Raw genomic sequence first — 23079 nt, forward strand, 5'->3', positions numbered from 1 at the left:
GCTCGTTTGCCCCCAGTGCAGCCCTCTCCATGGCTGGCTTAAACCCCAGTCAAGCTGAATTAACAGAAATTAATCTTAGGTATTAAGTTTTAGACATAACAAAAGATAAGATATAAGTGATTAACTTAAAGCAAGCAATTTATAAAGGTTAGGTATTTAAAGTTAGACATAGATTAAATATATGTTAAATAGAACATCTTGAGTTTTTTCTCAGAAGTCTAAAGGTGAACTATGATGAAGATTGTTTAAGAAGATAAGTAACTGTGACAAGCGAAGACGGCACCAAGGAGCAGCGACTTCAAAAGAAGAATTGGAACAGAACGATGAGAATCAGCTGAAGCTGTGGAATAGAATGGACTTTTGAAATTGATGAAGAATTGGGGACTGAGAGTTCCTGGAAAAACACCAGAGACTTTTGTATTGCATAACGTCATGTAAAATTGTATATATAGAAGGTGCTCTTTGTTAGTCCTCGCCACTCACCGAGGTGATGGCCCACCTCTGAGCTGTTAATAAAGCCAGCCTAGAGATACCCACAGTCTGGTGAAATCCTTTAACGCTACAGAGACCACAGATGACACTGTGATTATAAAACTGACAGAAAAGACAACAGTCCCCATCTCTGCGTTGCACCAGCACCAGCACCACCCCTTCCGAGCCGTTACCGGGGCCAACCGAAGCTGAAGTGCCCTTTCAGCACAGGAACTCTGTTAAAAGCAAACCTCGATGCAATGGCTTGCCCTTACCACTTCAGGCCACCCCAGCTATGGAACAGAACTTATTTCCTTCCACAAGCAAAGCAGTGCAAAGGGAGATCAGTAATTCATGAAGCTGCAGCAACTCAAGGGCTTCGGACCCATAACGTCACCGCGTAACAGAGCACAGACAATTCTCACCATTGACTTTCCAGCAACTTGCTTAAGCAGTTGAAAAGTCCTCAGCACAAATACTTTTTTGAACCATCAAGCGTAACAAGCAGCCAAGCACAAACTGAAAAATTTTCCCTTGTTGCCAAGAATTCATTCAGAATGACACATAAACCACGTTAAAGTCACTTAGCGAGTTTCAAACACCACCAGCGTCTTGGCAGGTCCTCGCTAACTCCTCAAGCAGCATCAACACGAGTAAGACAGCCTGACCTTCGGCAGATTTTCTCTTCTATTTTCCAGGCCACGATGACCTTGCTCTGGGTCAGCACATGGATGCTCCCTCCTGTACTTGGTTGGGACCTTCTGCTCTTTCTTTAAGTGTTGTTGTGAAACCGCCCGATCCTGGAGCTCTGACAGACCAAGATGTTTCTGCTTCAAGGATCTTGGTTCTGGCAGGTGAGTTATTTTGCTCCAGGTCTTGCAAACTGGAGGGCAGTGAGAAAAAGTGATGTTAGAAGATACAGATGTGAGGTTTACCAAACTGGTTTGGTGAATACTTCTAGACAAAAGGAAACAAACTGGTACTTAAAGCATTTACCTCTGATTTAGCAGTTTTCAGGCCTCAACGCACGATGCCGTATACAAGATTAATCCATGCTCGAATGGATTAACCCACACTGAATGGGTCACTTTACATGCATCATCTCTAAATTAAATCATTAAAAACCCAAATTTGAGCTACTTGCCCAGAATTCTTTTTATATTTTTATCAAAGAAATGGTTATATCCAGAGTGATTCATCCTACAAGAAGAACCAGAGGGAGGTCAAATGAATTGCCCTCCACAGGCATCAGTCTGGGGTGAGCAATTCAGATTTATCTGTCTGGAAATTCAACGCACAAGTTAAGAAAGATGAATCCAACCATCTCTGGGCACCATAATCTCCCTTTTGCAAACTATACGGTTATTTTATTCCTTGTTATCGCTCACTGGCACGTAGGAGGGTTGGACAGTGAGAGGCAGGGTGGGAGAAATGGTATCCACGGTCGGTGAAAATGATTCCGTGTCAATACACGTTCACAAAACTCCCATTAAATGATGACGCTAAGTTTGGATTGGAAAATTTTATCAGCTAGAGCGATGCTACCCTGAAGCTTTTATCAAATGAGCGAACAATAAATAGATTAGGCTACCGTTTAATGGTGCAGTGTAGCACCCTCTGACGCACAACACACCCAACCTACCCGCAGAACTACGATTTGAGGAGGCTGCCCATTGAGGTAAGTTGGGGCAACTACAGCATGAAATCGTGTTTCTCTTGGAGCCAGTTTCCACCTAGGACACAGCAGTGCGTTCTCCTTGCCCCACAGCTCTGCCCAGTCTGCAGCAAGTCACTGTGTTTAAGGTTGCGGGCAAAAAATCTTCAATTTCAGACTGCCAGCCTATAGTTTTACATGAAGAGTGCTCAGCCAGAAGGGTCCGAGGTCAGACACCACGTACCAAACTCATGTCAGGCGGGTACAGGAGCTGAGTCGATCAGGACTTTGTTCTAGTTTCTGTGGTTCGGGTTTGGCATGTGAAAAACAAGTAACAAGGTTGTTCTGTTTACCTAAAAACTGTGCCAGTGACTGCAAGGCATTTGGAAAAGGAAGACCAGCTGTTAAAAATATGCAGGTTGAAGTCTAATTAACTATTTGCTTTTGAAAAGGAACACTTGAAGTAACCTCAAGGTGAGTTCATTGGGTAATGAGGGCATCGGACTGAGGTATATACATAAAGGTTTTCCCCATGATTTAAATAAAACAGAGCAGTTGTTAAAGGTTAGAAAGGCTTTAAATGGCCTTTAGCAGTTTGTGTAGCATGCTCGGTCCTTGTAAGCAATGATCACACGATATTCTTTTGCTGGAAATAAACATCTAATCCACAGTTTTTAAGAAATAATCAAGGCTCTTGGATAACTGTGATGAAAACAGGCTGTACTTCCATTTTTTAATTAAAAAAGGTAATGACAAAGATGCAGACGGCTGCAAGGCCCTTGAGTTTCAGGCAAGACAAACAGATGGAAAATGGGTAATGTCAGTGTAATAATTCCTCCAGGCCTGCTCCCCTCTGCAGCTCTTGCTGCAGTACCCGCCCGGAACAGCCGTCAGTCCCCAGAGCAAGGGAACACGGGAACAACCACCACCTGGAACAGTCTAGCTTAAATATACCCTCATCCAGGCCCAGCATACACCAAAAAAATGGCCAAAAAAACCCCACCAGCCTGCTGTGTGGAAGTTAAAGGTTACTTATTAAAAATTTGCAGTAGTTTAACGGTTATTTTTCAACCAGAGTGGAAGCAACTCATCAGAGGGGTGGCAGCTGAACCATAGAATGGGCTGTACTTTGTTCCTGAAAACTGGGAGTAAACACAGACTATCTAATCCAGCACGTAGCCATCTGAAACGAGAAGCCCACATAGGGACTGGTGCTCTTTCCCCAAAATTCACACACTTCAAAAGCACAAAAAAAAAAAAAAAAGGGGGCCTGAGTGAAGCAGCAACGAATGCAAATGTTGGGATGGAGATGACTCTTAAAAGCAGCAGCAACCTGAGACATGCTCAACTCCTGGGATTAGATGCAGGTTTCTTGTTTTGTTAAACGTAGTATGGCCAAAGCTTCCTGTGACCGGTGACATCACCGAGTTACTTGCAAGAGGATCCACAGAAACCTAAGGGGCTTCACGCTGTAACCATCTTTCAGCACCTGACTGTAGGTTTTGAAACTTTACGAGTAGAACTAATAAAGCAGGATGGTCTTAATTATCATTTTTTGAATTTATAGGCTCTTTCACACAAGCAATACCAAGAGATTACTTGTTGTCTCTTTAATTTCTTACTTTAACTTCACAACTTAAGAATGTCCTCACCTCTCTCCCAACCCACAGCCTTTCGGCCGCCTCCTTAGTCAATAGTTAAATGTACAAAAAAAAGTACAAAAATCGAGGAGGTAGGACAGGTGCTCAGAAACCCTGTATCACTCCAAATTCTGTTCCTGAGGCATATAAACCAGAACTCAAGTGCTTGCTTTAAAACGGTGTACTGATGTGCCCTGCTTATTCAAATACTTGCAGCCATCCACTTTTTTTTTTTTTTTTTTTTTTAACCGAAATACCCGATTTCCCCCAACCCACCCCTGAAGCAGGTTAGCCATTGTACAGGAAGACTGAAGCCTGGCAAAACTGCCTGCTCTGCTCAGCTGCACCCTGCTCAACTGTACGGCCTGGTTCTTTAAATAGATTATATTCAGTAACATATAACTTGGAGCAAACCACGGAGTTAAAAAAGACTACAAGAGAAACCAAGTTAAAAAGAACCATCTTACAAAGAAGATGGATAATCTATTAGCCCTTGGCAAGCTAGACAATCACTGTACACAAAACAAGCTGTACAAAACCAAAAGGAGATGGCAGAGAGATTTGTAAGGCTTTCTGCACTTTTATTCTTCTCCTGGCCCAACATGTCTTCTGATCTCATTCCGAGAAAGCTTCGAGGTCATGTCAGAACAGCCACGAATTCATCTCCGGTATGTGCAAAATCCAAACAATTGTACAGAGAGAGATAAAATTGCAAACGTGAAAACAAAACTAAAGGTCAGGATCACAGGTTAAAATATTTCTTCTCAGTCCAAGACACTACAGTTTGGGTCTACTTGAAAACATATTCCAAACTTTTAAAACATGCTACAGTCTTTTTTGCCTGATAAAAAGGTTTATTTGTTGAGGACAACTAAAAGAGGATCCTTCTGGTGAACACCTTCTTCTGCCTTCCCAGTATATTCCCATTTGCTGACAGACTTGTTCACACAAGGACTTTATCTCCTCCACTTCTCGCTCCTCCCCATGATTACTTGCTTTTTTACAGCAAAAACCATCTTGACTCTCATCCTGCCTTTGACAGAAATTTGACATGGAAGTGGTACCTGTTCAAAAGAAGTTTGAGCTCAGAGATAGGGGAGAGGTATTTAAAAAGTCTATAAATAGTACACTGAATGTGTTAGGGACCTACTTCCAGGCTATGTTACACACAAACTGGTGTCCAAGCCACCATCCTAAGTCATCTATATAAAAGCAGTGACAGCTAGACTCCAGCAAAAGGAGGCATCTTCTTCATGACTTTGAAAAGTCTGAATTACCCCTTCCACGGCAGTTTCCCTGGTTAAGGAAGACACCAAGATCAGCTGCTTTGTCTACAACCCAAAATGCACGGAAATGCTATTTGCAAAAAACCCTTCGGGTGGGAAGAGAACAAAGAAAAGTAAGACATTTCTCAAATGAGCAATGCCACGGAACTTGGCTTTACGCATCCGGACCGAAACGTTTTGTTTCACGGCATCTTTTGCTGTGGAGTTTCTACCTAGACATCACAATGCTGACTCCAGACAAGCGGCGTGACAGAATCCAGTCCAACCCCGAGCCATGACTGTGGTTAGGGGGGTCTTGGGTGGAGGATGACCACGGACTCAGGGAAGTCCTTGGAAAACACTCCATTTTCAAACCAGTGCTCAGAGCTGATCTTGGGTCTGTTTTGGAGATGGAGCTGTTGTCACAACCACGGTGGAAACTGCCTTCGTAGAGCCAGACACTGTTCCTTGCTGGAGATGGGAGGCTGGTACTGTTTGAATTCGCACCTGAGTGAAATGGAAGGAAAAATAACTCACGTCAAGAACAACCTGGTGACGCACTGCACCTGCATCACACTCTGAAGTGCTGGTAAATCATCTGCTTCTGCTGCCAACAAAAATTCAGTTATATGAACAAGACCAAGCAGCAAAACACGTCAAGAACAGAATGTGTCACAAGAAGATCATTCCATCCACTGTTCACGTGGGATGGTGGCAAGAGATGTCAAGATTACAAAGGAAGACGTAAAAACTAGTTTGAATAAAAACCTACATGTCAGCTGCTTTTACAAGTTTTCAGAAGGAGGACTTGGACCCACTTCTACAGACTTGTTACTAGCAGCCCTCAATCAGCATTGTTTCGAATTACAGAATCACAGAATCATCTCGGTTGGAAAGGACCTTGAAGATCATCTAGTCCAACCGTTAACCCAGCACTGACAGATCCCAACTACACCAGATCCCTAAGGGCTATGTCAACCCGCCTCTTGAACACCTCCAGGGATGGGGACTCCACCACCTCCCTGGGCAGCCCATTCCATTACAGAACACTAAGTTTCCAGACAGAAAGATGGATATGCAAAGCAGCCACGTGACTTCTTTGAGAAAGCAGAAGCCGAAGTACAAAGCACTACAAAAAAAGCCACGTGTATAGAAACAAACCTTCAAGCAGTTGGGAGCTTTTCCTGACAGGATTTTTGGGTTTACATTCAAAACACTGCTTCAAAAACATTTAAAAACCGTGTGGGGATAGAGGGAAGGTGAAGGAGGTGATGTGTTGCATGTGCTTAACGCAGACACTACCACCAAGCTGCGTACCTCTACTTTTTATGGAACCTCACGGAGTCCTCGTGGAGATGTTAAGTCATAAAAAAGCAAATAATATCACCATTCTAGGTGCCATTACCTGCGTGGCCTGGCCTTGCTGCTGCAGCTGCTGTAGTTGCTGGGCAGTCAGAAAACTCACTGGCTTGTTCCCAGCGATCAGTTTTGTCCCTGCCGGCATCGTAGTCAGGATGATATTTCGGCCTAACCCACTGATGCTAAGGAAAGGGAATTGTTGAAAGGTTAGTGAACAGCCCAGCAGGCTGGGTCTTTCACAAATTGTTCTTCAGTTGCTAGGAGATTACTTATCTAATTTACTGATGATTTTATGTAATGGGTTTTTTTTCCCCACAAAACTGGCAAATACACAAGCAACAGGTTTATGTCAACATTTACCCCTACATAGAGCATTACTTTATCACACAAATTAAAGCCATTCTGGGATTCCGGACCATGCACATCACTGGGTTAGTCTGAGCAGACCTGAGCACTTCTCGAGGAATGCAGAAAATAGCCAAGCACACAGTGTTCTGCCTTGAAGTATTAACTAGGGGAGACACTACCAGAATTCATGGGAGAATAAACAAAAAGACTTCAATATCTGAAGGCCAGAGGAGTTTTCACTGAGGCAGTTAATGCTTCCCTAGTTTAACGGGGAGATGCCTTCAGATTACAGACATTTTTAGGTATGTCACCAGGTTAATTCTTGCTCAAACACACACAATGAACCTAATAGATGGTTTCAAGGTAGAAAGTATTTTTTTTCCTTCAGTGTGTTTGCTAGAACCCAGATCTCAGGGCACATAAACAAAGACTATATTCTCATCGCCATATTCACTCAGTTTCTTGCTGCTATTGGACCCCCGAACAGACTGCAGGTCTCTTCCACCCCCTGCTTGTTAGCTCCCCAGGAACCTTCTGAACACAGACCTGCCTCAGCCTATTTCTGAAGCAAAACTAAGAGGCAAAGTACTCACTTGGCCCCGAGGTTGCCCTTGATGATGGGGGCAGTCACCACGCTCTTGCCCTTCACGGGCTGGCTGATCACTGACAGAGGCACTGTTATCCGTGCTGGTAGTTTACCCTAGAGAAGTTGGAGAACACATGAGGAGCCGCGGGGAGTTCAGCAGAGAAACTGCTTGACAACATGCAATTACCACTCAGCTTGCTTTTTAGGAGTCCTGGGAGTAAAAACCAACAGCAGCTTTGCTGATGAAATCTCTGCTCCGTTTCAGGCTCATTAAAATTCACCTCCATCTCATTCACTTCACAGCTGCCTCAGCCCCAAAAACCCCCATCATCTTTGCACCACAGTGCTGCTCTGGGAAGGATCACTGTATCCATCTGTGATTTTTATCCTTAGGGAACTATCATAGCGTCGATTAGCTTAACTCAACTTTCACGATACAGTTTATGGTGCCTTCAGTTTTAGGCATTAAAATTGGGTTAAACTGGGAAATCAGTGAAAAGGTTAATACAAGTAACAAGCACTTCTGACACCATTCCAAGGGGAATTATTTCAGAGGTGTAGGGCAAGACGCTGAGCTGCACGAGGCAGGACTTTAGATAAGCAAAGTTTATTTCATTGACTTGCAAGAGGAGGTAGGGGAAGACATTCTCTGTTTTCTGGTCATTCAGCATTTCGCTCCAATTCTGACACCACGAAACTAGTCGCAGTCCCACATTCTACAGTATTTAACTGGAGCGGATGTAAAGAGAAGTTTTCAGATGTAAAGCATCACTGTATTTCAGCGTTCCCCTTTCTCACCCCCCCGCCAGAAAAAGGTGAGCGTTACTTACTGCCTGGGACGTAGATACTACCGTGGTGCTGACGGGTACCTGCCGCACGGCCGTGGCTCCTGTGCCCAGCGTTATGGGAGTGCCAGCAGCTCCCGAGGCCACCGCCACCGCTTTGGAGACGGTGGCACTCACGGTTGGTAAAGAGACAGCTGAGGTGTGGCCCGAGCCGGGCACGCTCACTGCGGAGGAAGAGGGCACCTGCTTAGCGTGAGTAGCTACAGTAATAGTCTGCCCAGCTTTGGGCGGCATCACCCCCAGCCCCTGCACGATTCGGATGGTAGCAGCCGGCTTGGCCTCGCTGGATGCCGCCGTCGTTATGGCTTTGCTCTTCTGATCTGCCACAGTCATGCCCAGGGCAGGCATCAGGCGGAAAGCAGAGCTTGTGGGCTCTGCTGTCTTTAAGTCAGGAGTTACTTTAACCACCGTGCTTCCAGCTGGGCTGGAAGAAGCAGAAGTGGCCGTGCTGGTCTTGGCCGGAGAATCAGCAGTCTGGACAGGATTGGACGTCACGTGCAAAGTGGCGGAGATGCCTTTCCCACCAGCGTTGCTCCCCGCAGCGGCTGTGAAGAGGTCCTGAGTCAGTTTGACAGTAGTGACTTGAGATTTGGCCAGGGTGGCCATCATGTCCGGGGTGATCCGCAGCACAGTCTGTCCCTTCGCATCTGTGGTGATGGAGGAGGGGGGTAGGCGCAACACATCCTTTCCTTGGATCCGAAAATTGGTCGCTGTGAGGGGGATGCCACTGCCGGGCTGGGTCTTCATGCCAAGTTGTCCTGTGATAGCCACCTGGAAGAGATCAGGGTGCATCAAACCAGGACACAGTCCGAGGCACAAACTCCCCAACAGGATGTTTGCTCCCATGAGGACTGAAGAGGCCTGATGCCAGCACTCGCTACACTAATGAAAATAGTTTTGGTCGCGTGTCAGATGGCATTCCCCAAACCACATACAATAGGAAATACTGCGGAGCTGCCTTTTCAAACAAGGTGAATGAAAATGAGATCAACGTCTGAAGGTGGTTAACCTTGGACTAACACATCTTTTACCTGCAGGGGAAAACAGGGCTCAAATACACCAAACCAGCAACTGCCTAAATCTGCACGGTCAAGAACTCATACAGCACTAGGGCTCACTACAGTTTTCACCACCTTTTCATATCTGCATATCACGTCTGTCCCAACAAACAGGAAACAACTGGGTGGTGGAGCCCAGCCCCTGGTTTCTCCCTCTCCCCTCACCTGCTTGATGATATTCTGGCCAGCCACGTTCTGGATAACAGTGGTAGAGGAGGTGCTTGTAGCAGAACTGCCTGGAGAGCTGGTTGGTGGCTTTACAGCAGGACTGGGCACTGCCGACAGCCCTGTCACGGTGATGCCCGTCTGTCCCGACACAGAGCTTCCTGGTCTTTGCACCTGCACTGGGCTGGTTTGAGCTTTTACCGGCAGAGTCATCACAGCCTACAGGAAGGCACAGAGACAGCCTGTGAGCAGACCAACACGACACTAACGGGCTCTTTTTGTCTCGTGCCTTACAGCTTGCTAGTTCTCTGGACTTTTTACTGTAATGCACAATTTAACGGTGCCATATAAATAGGCAACAGGGAGGAAGAAAGCACTAATCGTATTATTCACACGCAATGTTTCTATGTTCCTGCCCTGCAGTTACTGCATATTCCAAGCAAGTAATCCCAGTGCACCATACCGACATGCTAAAAGAATCACAGAGTCATCTGGGTTGGAAAAGCCCTTGAAGCTCCTCCAGTCCAACCATGAACCTCACACTGACCGTTCCCAACTCCACCAGATCCCTCAGCGCTGGGTCAACCCGACTCTTCAACCCCTCCAGGGATGGGGACTCCCCCCCTGCCCTGGGCAGCCCATTCCAACGCCCAACAACCCCTTCTGCAAAGAAATCCTTCCTAAGAGCCAGTCTGACCCTGCCCTGGTGCAGCTTGAGGCCATTCCCTCTTGTCCTGGCGCTTGTTCCTTGGCTCAAGAGACTCATCCCCCCTCTCTGCACCCTCCTTTCAGGGAGTTGGAGAGGGCCATGAGGTCTCCCCTCAGCCTCCTCTTCTCCAGACTAAACCCCCCCAGTTCCCTCAGCCACTCCCCATCAGACCTGTGCTCCAGACCCTGTACCAGTTCCGTTGCCCTTCTCTGGACAATGTAATTCAATGTCCTTTTTGTAGTGAGGGGCCCAAAACTGAACAAGAAGCCAGATTAGAAATCAGGAGTCACTCCACCACTCCCACGCAGCTAGACTCACCTGAGGGAGCACTTTGGTTTGCGTGGCCGTAGCCGGAACGCGGATCTGAGGGACGGACGCAGGTTGCTGCTGCTGGGTTACCACCGGGGCTTGCTGAGAGGCAGCTGGGAGGCTGGACTGGGCTGTGACCACGCGCACCTGCGGCAGGCCCGAGGAGGTGGTGTGACTTACCACCCGGGGCGGGGGCGGCTGCGGCCCCGGCTGCGCTGGGGAACTCTGGGCTGTGGAAAGCAATGTCCCGAGCTGCGGCATGGTAGGGGAGGATACCAAAAGAACACTATGGCAAAGATAAAAGCCACAAGGTCAGCAACAATGCAAGAAATGACTAAGAAAGAACCAGCAACATTCAGAAGCAATGTATGAGACAGAAGAAATACCTTTGGCTGGGTTTTGCTGGCTCCGACCCAGCACTAGATACACTCTTGCTGACCACAGACACTGGCGGGGGTGAGATGGGTGTTGCTGGTAATGCTGGTGCAGTTGGTGTCACGGGCGTCACGGGGGTTGGTGGCATGCTGGAGTCACTGAGGCTCAGCTGACTGGGCTCTGTTGTGCTGCTGGGGAGTGCTTTCACAGAACTCTCCTTGTTACTGGACTTCTGCAAAGAAAACACGTCAAGCACAAAGGTCTTTGCAAAAACTGGGTTTGACTGCTGCACTCTAGAGTGGGCCAAGCACTTTAAGATGAGTTCTGTACAGTTATGAGTGATGCCCTGGTGCTAAATCCTGAAATCACAGCTGACTGTCTGCCTTCCTCAACTGCAGCCACGAGTGGGCCGGTGCGTTTGGCTGCTCCTGTTCTCAGGGAAAAGCACAACTCGGCTGTGACAAACATTCATAACGTCCAGATTTCCACCTTGGGTCATTTGCCAACAGCAGCTACTTTAGAGATATCTGATATTAATAAGAACAAAAGAAAAAAAGAGACATCCAAACCCTGACAGCTTCAGCACAGCAAGAGGGAGAGCAGAAGACGTGTTCCACATGCTCTGCTACAGATTAACCTCAAAACTAGATCTGAAAGACCCTCCCTAAGATAGGGAGCATGAATTAATTCCAGCGATCCTTCAGCCGAGATCAACAAGGATAACAGTGGAAGCTGGGAGGAGCAAAAGCTCCCTCTTTCCCTCTTGTGTACTGGGGTGCTAGGTCAGACTGATATCCGTATACCTAATGAATAACTCAAACACGTGGTAATCTATGGATGCAGAATTTACAGATTAAATTAAGACCCTATCTCCTTCCTAGTCCCCAAAGCATCTGTGCAAACCCGTGCAAAGAAATTTACCATTTTAGCCGGAGGTTTTGGCTTCTGCTGAAGAGCTTTCTTGGCCTTTGCTGCAGCAGCCTGAGCCTGGTGAATCCGTTCTGCAAATAAAAATTAATGATTAGAGCTCCTGAGCATGAGGAAACACGAGTTAGGAGGCCCATCAAGAACTGTAAATTCATCTTCAGACAAGAAATCAAACACATGAGTCAGGTAATAATACAAAGAAAAATACCAAGTAAAATTAGCCATAAAGGTTGAAACAAAGGGACATAAGAAGTTGTGGATGTACATGTACACCTGCAGTTCTTGCACACGGCATGTTATTTTTCAAATACTTCAGATTGACACACTGCTCTGCAAGACTGGATTTAAGTGCCGATGGACTAACATTAGCAAACTGGCTAGAGAAAAAAAATAGACTGATAAATTAATGTTCACTATTCCAGCTAGACTGAAACAGCTCAAGAGATTTATACACATTTTCATTTCTTAATATATCACTGAGCCAGACTTACCAAACTCTTCCTCGCTCCTGTCCCGGTGCAGGTAGATCCACAGCTTGCGTCCAATATCGTATTTCACACAGGGATCCTTCTCATAATGTAATCGATCCAAAGCACCACTCACAACAGTATTAACCTGGAAGTTCAGAATTCATGGAGTTACAAGATGTCCCTGGTTCGGCTAGCCAAAGGTCATCCATCAAAAAGTAATCCTATTTGGCATAAAACCCGAGTAAACTCCTAGGAAACTTCTTTGATAAGAACTGACTTAGAGCAGATATTGCAGCACAGGATGCCATTTGCCACTTTGGATTAAACGGAACTTCCACCAAAGCTCAGAACTCTTCTGAATCTAAAATGCGAGCAGCTGTATGACACGGTGTTCATTCTGTGGCTTTTCTAGATGGTTGGTCATCACCCAGAGTGCAGAGCAGATTTGCAGCAGCTCAGAGCAGTACACAGCTCTCTTCTGCTGATCAAAGCAGCATAAAAATTATTGGGGCCACTGAATACTGCCCAGTGTATTTTTAGGAGAATCTGTCTGAGGCCAGACTTACTTGAGCACTTGTGACATCGGGAGCTAAGAACTGGGAATCCTTAAGCAGCTCACAGATTTCAGCACGAGTTCCTTCTCCATTAGGAAGGCGAGCAGCAGCATCACGAACTGAAATACAAAATCGGAGCTTAAACTTCCAGCTGTTACGAGGTAGCTGCATTCGAGTCCTGGAGCAGACACACTTTGGTATTCCTGTCATCCCCCCACTCTCATAGCGCCTACTTGTCACTAAAATCGAGCCCCCACGATCCCTCAGAGATAGGAGCAGAGATTATAAAGGGCCATTTTAAAGTACATCGACTGTGCCGGCTTTGTGCTAGGAGTGACGAACTGGGGGAGCAGCACTGCACCCCAGAATGACTTTTGCAATGCCCCAACTTCACAACAATGTGCTGAAACCACCACTCTTTGTTTTCCAGTTATCCGAGCCTTAGGTTCAGGCAGCCCCATGGACTCTCCTCCGTATTTCCCATTTTCTTTCAGATCAAAATCAACACACAGATGCTTTCTTTTCTAGTTATTGCTGCTCCTAGCATTTCATCACCTCTATTCCATATAATTTATTTCTTCTTTGCTTATGTCGTCCCGGTCTGCCCACCTTTTCCCTTTATAATGTCGATTCCTAAAGTTTGAGGGGTTGAGGGAACCCTTTCCTTTTTCAAAAAAAAAAAGAAATCTTTTGGCCATCACCTTACCAAGGGACAAGATGGTGACATACGCTGGTCTGTCTGAGCGCAGGAGAGAATGTTCTCGGGCTTTGTTTAATGAGGTTTCTTTGTCAAACACCCCCTTCACAGGCCCAACAACTGACTCAAAGCCATGCATACGGAAGGTGAAAGCTTTGTGGGGCTGGCTGTAGCGGTAACGTTCCTGTATGCAGATGCAAAAAGGACTGAATTTAGCAGGAAATATATAGTGCAAAGTTTTCAAATTTATGCTACATTATAAGTTATTATCATTCTCCAGGGAAAGGTTTTTTTTAAAAGGCTCAAATACTGCTGTATAAACTTATTTTGGATCAAGACAAGCAACCCTTTCTTCCTCCTCCTCAAATCTGGCGAGAGAGAGATTTCCAAAATTTAACCTGGATATTCTACAACGCACTCAGCACACGTACCCAGGGAGAAGAGTCATCATCATGTGTTTCCCTTATAATGCACACTAGCGTCTACTACAGACAAGATAATTAAGTGTAGGGGTGCACGTATTGCCACTCCTCCTCTGCTTGTACTCATACATGCCCAAAAAATATAGAGAGAAGTCACCCTCATATGCTGGGGGATGACAGAGGAGATAGAAAGGTTGGCACTACCAATTTCAATTAATTTTGCCCAATACCCATTCGAAATACAAGTGCTTCTGAAGTCAGCAGCTAGGATCTATTGTTAGCAAGTTTTATGTAAGGCCAAGATACCTACTTCAAAGCAGAAAAAACATACTAGTTCTTTAAATTAAAGTTTCTAGAGTATAAAACCGCCATCCGATGCAAATTCTCTTGTCTTAGTGGCCAGCTGTTTCACCATGTGCATTTAAAATTAAGATTCTCTTCTTACCTGCTCCTGAAATACACGTTTCTCCTCTCCAGTGCTAGGTCGGACTACATAGTCAGTCCTTCTGAAACAAAGGTCACCATCAGTTCTGAATAACCACCAGCCCACAACAGTCCCAAAGAACATCCCCAAGGATTAGTCACCGCACCCTTTCTGCAAAGTCTTCTGAGCCAATTCTCAAAGCATTTAATATAAATGAGTCCTGCAGAGATCTTAAAACATGCTCCATGCGCTGCCTGAAGATAAGCTAGGGCTGCCAATAATCTAGTTATCCAGACATAAATTAGATTATAGGTTTGCTCTGATAATATACGCAAACTTGGAGAAAATCAGTTGCTTTTGTGAAGTCTAGTTACTGCATTTATAAAATCAGACTACCAACTTCCCTCCTGCCCCATGATGTAAAATCATTTTATTTTAAGCAACCAGCCATTGAGATCCAGAGGCACAAGGACCAAACTTCATAGCTTTAGCACACACTGCAAAAGCTTTCAAGCAGTATTATCTACTTACACTCTGGGAACCGGTGTTGTGGCATCTGAGCTGTCTTCATTTTCCTGTCGAAAATCAGAGAAATGTCAGTGTTGGATATAACTCAGTCAGGTTTTGTGCTGCTAGAAGGTGATTTTTTTCTGACTCACTTTGAAAAACGTCTGGTCTTTGGTCTCCAACCAGAGCTGAAACAGTCCTGCCAATTCCTTCTCATGATCTTGGCAAGAACCTAGTCCAAGAAAACAGGGAAAATCGGAAACAGAAGTCCTTTATTTGTTATGAAGCTGGGTGCTTGTACCTCCCAGTCATCTCCTTCTGCCTTCGCCCCTCTATGCACCACCAGTCACAAGGCATCTTCCACGCTTCACAGATGCTCCAATTTCAATACTTGAACACACACAGACTTAGGAAAGTGCTAAAATCTGGTTATTCTACTACGTTGGTACAAAGGACAGTGCTTCAACTCCTGCCATAGCAGGCAAGATACTGTCTGAGACACAGACACCTAGTATCTGCAGATGGTTCCTACTCTCCAAAGTAATCCCACTCGCTGAGTCTGTGAGCAGAAACACGTGCCTACATAACCTCCACCAAAAGCTGTGAAAGGGACCAGAAGAATGGCTTCCTGACTCCAAAGCTCTGCCACTTTAAGCCTGCAAATACGATCACTAGAATCACTATAGTCAAGAACAGAAAATTTTGCCTCGTAGCTAAATGAACGAACATAAACACGAGACATCTGTAAATCACTCTGTATGAGCCTGGGCACACTGATTATCAATTTCCTTTTTGGTTCCCACTTTTAAAAATGAGAACAGTGTCAGTTTGCTCCGCAGAGCTGCTTAAACCATTTATAATTGTAATAACTAATAATTACTCTGAATAATCGGAAGGTTTGCTCTACAGAAGGGGAAATAGGAAGGTGTGCAGACAGATTTGAAGGGTGATGTAAACATGGTTAGGTCTGCAAGATAAAGAAATGCAGCCCAGTGCCTTTGCTCACTTATTCTCTGTCTGCTGCTGATACTAATGTCTTGTGAAAACCTCGAATCCAAAACACATCTTCGCTCAGCTAAAAGCAAAGAGGAGGCCTAACCAATGAACTAACATCTCTGCTGGTCTTTCTGTCTGGGCTGCAGCAAGCTGAAAAGTAAAGTCCTGGAGAAAACAACGAACGTTTGCTATAGTAGAAATCACAGAAAAGCACAAGACACTCACCAAGCAATTTCCACTGTTGAGTTTTTTCCTTGAATTCAACAAAAGGTGAGAAGCTGGAAGGAACATCTACAATGAAAAATGTGCATGTCAGACATCGCACAATCATCCAACTCCCAAAGTCCTACTGCTGTAATGCAAGCTGTTGAGTTAAGAGTCATAACGACAGATAAAGCGTTTTAAGTGATTGTGTAAGCGCATCTCTAAATTTATACCTGCCCAAAGGGAAGGTAAGCACTCAGAGAAACAGTGCGAGCCCAAGGAAAGACCAGGATAACCAGTCTTTCATCTACAGGCTGTCAGATGAGATCCTGTTCATGCTGCGAGGCACCAGGAGCTGTTATTGCACGGTGACTATTCCTGGGCTCATGGGAAGTGAACTTGGGACATACAGTATTCACCAGCATTACGGAGAACGTTAAGTATCCGTGTGGCAAAGGCCACTACAATCTACACTGTCCCTTTCTTTAAAACTTCCCACTATGCAAGTGAGAACCACAGAATAATCCAGTTTGAAAGGAACGTCTGAAGCTTCGCTGGTCTCAGCCCCAGGTCAAAGCTGGGCCTTCATGTTTCCTGCGGATTGCTCAGGGCATCCTCTAGTTTATTTTTTATTATCTCCAAAGACAACTAAGACGTCTTTGCACCAGGAAGAGACTAATTTCTTCCTGCTTCAAACATTTCGCTTCTAAAAAGATCTAAAGAGGAGAATCTGCCTGTCTAGAGGCAATTTCACACATTTTCACATACTCAGGAATCAAGCTGGATCTTATCTACTATCCACATGCAAAACAAGTCTACTGCAATCGAGAAACGTAATCCATAAACCTAAACTGGGAACGTTGTCAACAATACAATGATTTATTGCAGGGATGAATTCAAAGTTGATTTGAGCCATAACATAAACCAGCACTGATTAGAACTGAGGTACCAGCATCATCAGTATTTTTAACAGCCATCCTTACCTCTGCTGTCACCTGTCAAGTATTGCAAGGCGGGTAAAACCAGTTCAGACCAGTTAGAGGCAAAGGAGAACCAGTTATTTAGTGCGCTGGCAGGAGAAGATTGCCAATCTAGAACTTTATCTTCAAGCTGAAGAGGAAAAAGAAACCTTCTATTAAAAGATCTCACACTTCAAACTACGACTGTTTTAATAGAAAACAAACCAGCTAAACATACCCAGAGGACAAAGAGATTTTTATGTATATAAAAAAATCACCTGACTTTTTCAAGTAACCATAATGTGGTATTTCAGAAAACAGACACCAAAAAGGGGGAAAAACTTCCTCATCTCTGCCCTTAATACACAGAATATATCTAACCACGATCTAAGGAATGGGTATGGAAAGACAGATATAACTGTCTAAATTTACAAAACATGTTAAGAACAGAATGTAGTATGCACTCCCAAAGAGTTTCTTTTCTTTAATATGGGGTCTGCATCTTAATATAATTTACAGCAGGACAACTCTGGAGAAAAGTTACCATTACATAGCTATAAAACCCTCTATCCCCCAATTTTGCTTTCTGCGAAGATTCTTAGGTAAGGGGGTGGTTCCTTACCACAGAGAGAGTAGCGGGTCCTTCCAGAAACAGTATCTCCAGAAGGAGAAAAAAGAAGCTGGAAGATATTTCATTTATTCCAAGGCATGGCTTCATCTCTTCAAGGGGTCTTCAAATGAAAGAGAACACAAGCAGAGTAAGTTCCCTGAGAAAATATTCACCTTCATATATAAGACGAACACCACACACTTCACACACCCCAAGCTGCACAAAACCAAAGCCTGCAAAAGTCCCACAAAAATCTGAGCCTCAACATCTGCTGCTCTCTCCATCTGTGCAAGGCGTTCGGGGCCCTCTGAAGCACTTACTCCTCTTTGACAGATGACAGGGGGATGGGGGAAGGATCCTGAGACATCGGTGGGATTCCATCTGCGTTGCTGAGAGAGTCAGCCAAATCTTCCACCTCGGATTTAATAATCTTCAGCTTTTTTTTCTTCTTATCTTCCTTTTCCTTCACCTTTTTCTTGAGGGTTGCAAGGTCGAATAAGGCTTCAGATATGATAAAAGGTAAGAAGAACAAGTTTCTTACCATATTTTATTAAGAATCACAAACTATACATATATTTAGAAATGTATATAGCGTGCACTCATTCTCCACCAGTTCATTCCATCCTCCTGGTCATCTCCATGAACCTTTAATAGAAAACCCTTAGTTTTTAAACCAATGTATATGAAATTAAAAAGGCAAAGAGACCACCCTCCTCCTCCTCAGCTTCTCACATGCACAGGATCCCCTGTATTCACACAGCACACCAGTACGGTGGCCAGGCCACTGACCTGCTAAGGAACCTTTCCTGCCAGCATTTACTCGAGTCATAATGTCCTCGAGAGTCAGGTCTGTCGTCACGAGATCGGGGTGGTCCTACACAGGACAACGGGAAAGAAATTAAAATTGGGAAAGGACAAAGTGTTAAGACAGCAACAAGGGTACAGAGGATAACCCAAGTGGTGAAATGCCCCAAACTCATCCGGGATCAGCTTATAAAATTATTTACCGCAGCAGAAGTCGGGAAGTCTAACCCTGAAATCCAAAATGTTGTCTCCAAAACACATCACTAAAATAACAAAATTCTTCTGAACAAGAAGAACTGACAAGCAGGAGTTCCACATAGACACTGACAATTAAATACAGATTACAAGAAAGGGCTGAGGGGTGGTTGCACACAAAAGAAACAGCAATCGTTTTGTCACCCAGAAGCACCCTGAACTTCACAGCTAACAGATAAAAGACCAATAGATAAAAGATAGTCCCACCCCCCAGGCTTCTTGACATCTTACAGGTTGACGTTTTCGTTTCTCATGGTGCTTCCTCAACATCATCTTCAAATCACTTTCCCCGAGTTCTATCTTGTCTGCAACAAAAAAACATTCAGAGATTATTTGCACGGTTTTCCATTATTGTTACAAGACTTCTCAGAACGCCATTTTCTATCCATTCCCACTTTCAAAAATCTCCAAATCTCAATAACTGACTTTTCCTTATTTGAATTTCATTCTCTTAATCAACCAATTTATTTCCACACTTTCTTCCTCGGGTCATCAGATTTCACTGCTGATGCAAGTATGGAAGTGAAAAGCAGCGAGAACCAGCTGTGCTGCACGAAGGGTTTGCAGACTTGATGACTGTCACCTTAGGAGGAATTCCCTCAGCACACACACCAAAATATTTCAAACCGGACTATACCAACGCTTCAACCATTAAAGGCAAAATATAACAGAGAAATCAGTAGTATTACACAAACTGTAGACCCTTGTGTTAAAATACCAGCCTTCCAAAGAGAAAAAGATTTAAATCAACTGGGAGAAGACCCAACTGTTTGGGAGACTGCAAAAATGAAGCATGACAGGATTTCCCATCACACAACAGATTTCCAAACCTGATTTCTTGCAGGGTCTCAAAGTAATTCTCACCCCCAAAACCGTATCACCCCTAGTTCGGTTCTCACCTGCTGTTTTCATGTCCAAGGTTGATAATGTAGGGATCACTCTCAGGGGAACTGGTGGACTTGGACAACGTGCTGGAGAACTTGGAGGCCAGGAGCTTAGATCTAAAATAAATAAATTAATTTATTTCTGCAAGACCTAGCACCAATCTGCATAATTCATTTACCCCACGTTGGTAAGATCACAGCCAATAAAACTGCAGTTTCCATTCTTCTATCAAAGACACTGTCTCCATACCAAAAATTTGCCTTTCTCCATTCACACCGCCAAGTCTTCAGTGCAGGGCAGGGCATTACCTTCTTCATCAGAAGACAAGGTGGTGTCTCCACACTCCTCCTTCACTTCCCTCAGAATCTTCAAGTAGCGCCGATGCGTCCGTCTGTCTCGTTCTTCCGTGTCATACGTCGGTGAGAAGTGCTTTCTCCTTAGGGTCATATCAGGGCCTCCTTTCCTAGCTAAATCCAGCAAGTGCTGGGAGAGGAGATACGTGTGACAACAGCTATTATCTCAGCTACGGCACTGTAAGCTAGAACAGATAAACTCGACCCACAGCTTTCAGCAAGTTTAACAGGTGGAGTCGGTGCGGCGGGCACCTCGGCTCTTTGTAAGGTAACCCTTACAGTATCTGTCACATACAGGGTTTTAAAACCAGCATTTTAGCCCACCATTTCAAGGGGAAAAAAGCCAGGCAAAATTTCTGCACCTTCATCCATGCACACAATAATACCCCACTGTCATTTTATGTCGACTGTTAAGAACCACCTGACTATTGGTCCGAGATCCACCCGTGCAGTTTCCGTAATGCAGACATGGAATGCTGTCTCTTTGGAAGAAAACATTTTACCCCTTATGGCTACAGAGGAAATAGCTTCCTACACATTTCTGTATTCTTTTTCTCATATCACTGTGGGGTGTTTTATAAAGACAGGCTTCCATCCTCATCCATCTATCCCATATGTTTCAACATCTAAGCGTAATGGAACGATAAGCAAGCAAATATTTACAACACATTTCAGTTGGCAGCAATTAGCTGACAACAGTACCCACAGAGGAAGATTTCCTCAGGGGTTTACAGGCATCAGACTCAGAGTTTTGTGTCTATTCCATACCGCTCCCCAGTGAAGCTGGGAATTCAAACAATTATGTATTTAGCAACCTTACGTATTTCAGGATGACAGAAATGGTAGAAAATGAAGGCAGAATGACTTGTTAACAGGACAGTAAGGGGTAAAGGGGCAAATGCAGCAAGCAGGGGACAAGGTGGGCATGGAAAAAGGACACAAGCGAGAGCTATGAGAGTTTCAAAGCCTGAAATTTGCCAACATCACAATGTTTCTAGTGTTCTCATATTATAAGGGCCACTGGAAAACCAGAAAGGCAGCATTCATTAAAGGAAAGACCCCCAAGAATTGTGAATGCACAAATACCAAGGCACTTTGTTGACAACCTATTCTCTACAGAGCACACGGAAGCGATGTCTGCGCCCCGAAGACACTCACGTTGCGGGAAGCGAGGATCTGCTTGAGCAGCCGGTAGAAGTATTGCTGCTGGGAGCTCAGGTAGCGTTTGTACTGGGACTTAAAACAGAGCTGCCGGTATTTCACAACTTCAGGGTTAAAGTGTCCATCTGTAAGGAAGAGGTAAAACACGCTTCAGTTTTCCTCAACTGCTAGTTGAGAACTTCACCCTAAAAACACGCAAAAGTTGATTACGCTCACTGACCCCGGAAGAGTTTCTGGGCGATGTGCAGTGGATTTCCAAATCGGAAGTTTTCGCCACTGAACAGCGCAGAGATGAGCTTGTTCTGATGTTCTCGGTTGTTTTCAGGAAAGTGAGGCAGGAATTTTTTTAGGTGGTCTTGCTGCGCATCCGTTAGCACCTCCTGCCATGTAGATAAGCTGACAACTTCAAAGAAGATCTCAGGCTAAAGAAAGCAAAAAACAATAGCAAAGAAAATGCATCCACGTCCTTGACAATTTTCTAGGCCTTAAGGCTTTCTGTGGTTAAATAATACAAGTCATGAGACAGCGTCTTATCAAATGCAGAAAACAAGAGGAAGGGTGAGGAAGTGAATGACACTACTAGCAAGAAAATAAATTCAAAGCTTGTCACAAACAAAACTTTCTCAAAGGCAATTTTAAAATCGGATAGATCTAGTGGAAGGTGTCCCAGCCCATGTCACAGGGGTTGGAACTAGGTGATCTTTACGGTCCCTTCCAACACAAACCATTCTATGATTATCTAGGAGAAGAAGATAACAGAATGGTTTTAAAAGATGTTTTCCTGATATTAATCAAAGCTCTTTTTGACACCTTTTCCAGGACAGTCAGAAACATTCCCCCCTTGTTTCAGTTTGCTCTATAAGCCTCGCAAAGGGAGTTAAACACACTGTTTATCAAGGCTCTGAAGAAGTAGAGTGTCTTAGCAGGACTCACGTCCTCCAGAAGGTCCTCAGGCAGGCTGACTCTGGTGGTGCCCAGCATGCAGTCCTCCATGATGCGTGTGCCATTTCCCTCCCCGCAGGGTCCCAGCTCCAGGGGGTCCGTCAGCATATGGTCCAGCGAGTCCATCCTTCACCCTCTCCTGCTCCTGAACAGCAGCAAAACCCTCAACCACCGAAAATCCCAAACCCAGGCGCATCCCCTGCTGAGGAATGACCGCAAAGCCGCGCTGGATGAAGCGGCAAGCTACAGAATGGGGCTGTGAGATAAGTAAGAAGTCACAGCGTTAACTTGCTGTTCCATTACAACACAAGTCACGCCAACACAATGTTTTTGCAGACAGCGTGTACCGTGCCCCGCTACAGGCAGACTGGAAAGTACAGGTGACCGATTTCACTTCACTTCTCACCTGCAGCAGCTATTATCCATGAAGTAAATACCATAAAAAAAACTGTATCTAAAGCCTGAAAGGGGTTTTAACGCACAAAACCGAATGGCAGGTCTAAGGTAGGATTTCTCCCAGGGTGGATTTGCAGCTGTGACCGGGCCAAGAGCCCTGTTCCCCTCAAGCACAACTGGGCACAGCCGTGCAGCTCCAGGCTGTGAGGAAAACGCACGAACCACGCGGAATAAATTAACAGGAAAAAAAAACCACCGCAAACACTTAAAACCAGGGTCGGACGGTAAGAAACCAAAGGAAAAAAACCCTTATTTCATACCTGCTACGCTGGCTCTGGGCTTCCCCCGCCGCGGAGGCACCCGAGACCCCCCGGCCAGGCCGTCCCGGAGTTCTGCCGCCGGCTGCGAGGGCGAGGAGCCCCCCCCCCCCCGAGGTACGGGCACCCCCGGCCGGGTGCCGCTGCCCACAGCCCCGGCGGCGATGGCTGGGCCGGGGGGGGCGGGCAGCCCCCACACGCGGCCCGCACCGGAAGGCGGAAGGCGGCGGCCGGTCTCCGCGCCTGCGCGTTGGCGCCGCGCCTGCGCAGTGCCCGCGGTCTGGCCCCGCCCCCGGGAGGCGGCGCGGCCCCGCCCGGCCATCGCGATCTGTCGCGACAGAGCCCTTCGCCGCAAGCGACCTTTGGGAGCTGAGGGCGGCGAAGTGTGGCCCCAGTGAACAGACGGGTCAGC

At 45.5% G+C, this 23079-nt stretch overlaps 1 protein-coding gene across 3 annotated transcripts; it reads right to left on the minus strand.

Annotated features, from left to right (window-relative positions):
- Nucleotides 1–4213: 4213 nt before the first annotated feature.
- Nucleotides 4214–22918, minus strand: NFRKB (nuclear factor related to kappaB binding protein). 3 transcript variants are annotated; one of them, XM_074851177.1, is made up of 26 exons: nucleotides 22671–22918; nucleotides 21946–22093; nucleotides 21233–21434; nucleotides 21010–21137; nucleotides 19807–19981; nucleotides 19513–19614; nucleotides 18845–18918; nucleotides 18344–18428; nucleotides 17875–18055; nucleotides 17567–17675; nucleotides 16969–17095; nucleotides 16007–16072; nucleotides 14938–15017; nucleotides 14810–14853; nucleotides 14300–14360; nucleotides 13442–13616; nucleotides 12748–12854; nucleotides 12203–12326; nucleotides 11706–11785; nucleotides 10796–11016; nucleotides 10419–10695; nucleotides 9392–9610; nucleotides 8154–8939; nucleotides 7331–7437; nucleotides 6436–6571; nucleotides 4214–5537 (listed from the first exon to the last, which is right to left on the minus strand). In XM_074851177.1, exons 2-26 carry the CDS (start codon nucleotides 22078–22080, stop codon nucleotides 5412–5414), a joined length of 3927 nt encoding a protein of 1308 aa, XP_074707278.1. In that variant the 5' UTR covers nucleotides 22081–22093; nucleotides 22671–22918; the 3' UTR covers nucleotides 4214–5411. The 3 variants fall into 3 exon arrangements, with proteins under 3 accessions (XP_074707278.1, XP_074707279.1, XP_074707277.1); XM_074851178.1 differs by having other exon boundaries at nucleotides 14300–14357; nucleotides 21946–22099; nucleotides 22671–22917; XM_074851176.1 differs by having other exon boundaries at nucleotides 21946–22099; nucleotides 22671–22917.
- Nucleotides 22919–23079: the final 161 nt, after the last annotated feature.

The sequence above is a fragment of the Strix uralensis genome, chromosome 26, assembly GCF_047716275.1.
Source record: "Strix uralensis isolate ZFMK-TIS-50842 chromosome 26, bStrUra1, whole genome shotgun sequence".
NCBI lineage: Eukaryota > Metazoa > Chordata > Aves > Strigiformes > Strigidae > Strix > Strix uralensis.

What these genes read in the sequence shown, in the direction of transcription:
- NFRKB (XM_074851177.1), bottom strand. Translation starts at nt 22,080, where the DNA reads ATGGACTCGCTGGACCATATGCTGACGGACCCCCTGGAGCTGGGACCC. An exon ending in AAGACCAGACGTTTTTCAAA is followed by an intron (nt 14,854 to 14,937) that starts GTGAGTCAGAAA and finishes GATTTTCGACAG; the next exon opens with GAAAATGAAGACAGCTCAGA. An exon ending in CCAGCAAAACCCAGCCAAAG is followed by an intron (nt 10,696 to 10,795) that starts GTATTTCTTCTG and finishes TCTTTGCCATAG; the next exon opens with TGTTCTTTTGGTATCCTCCC.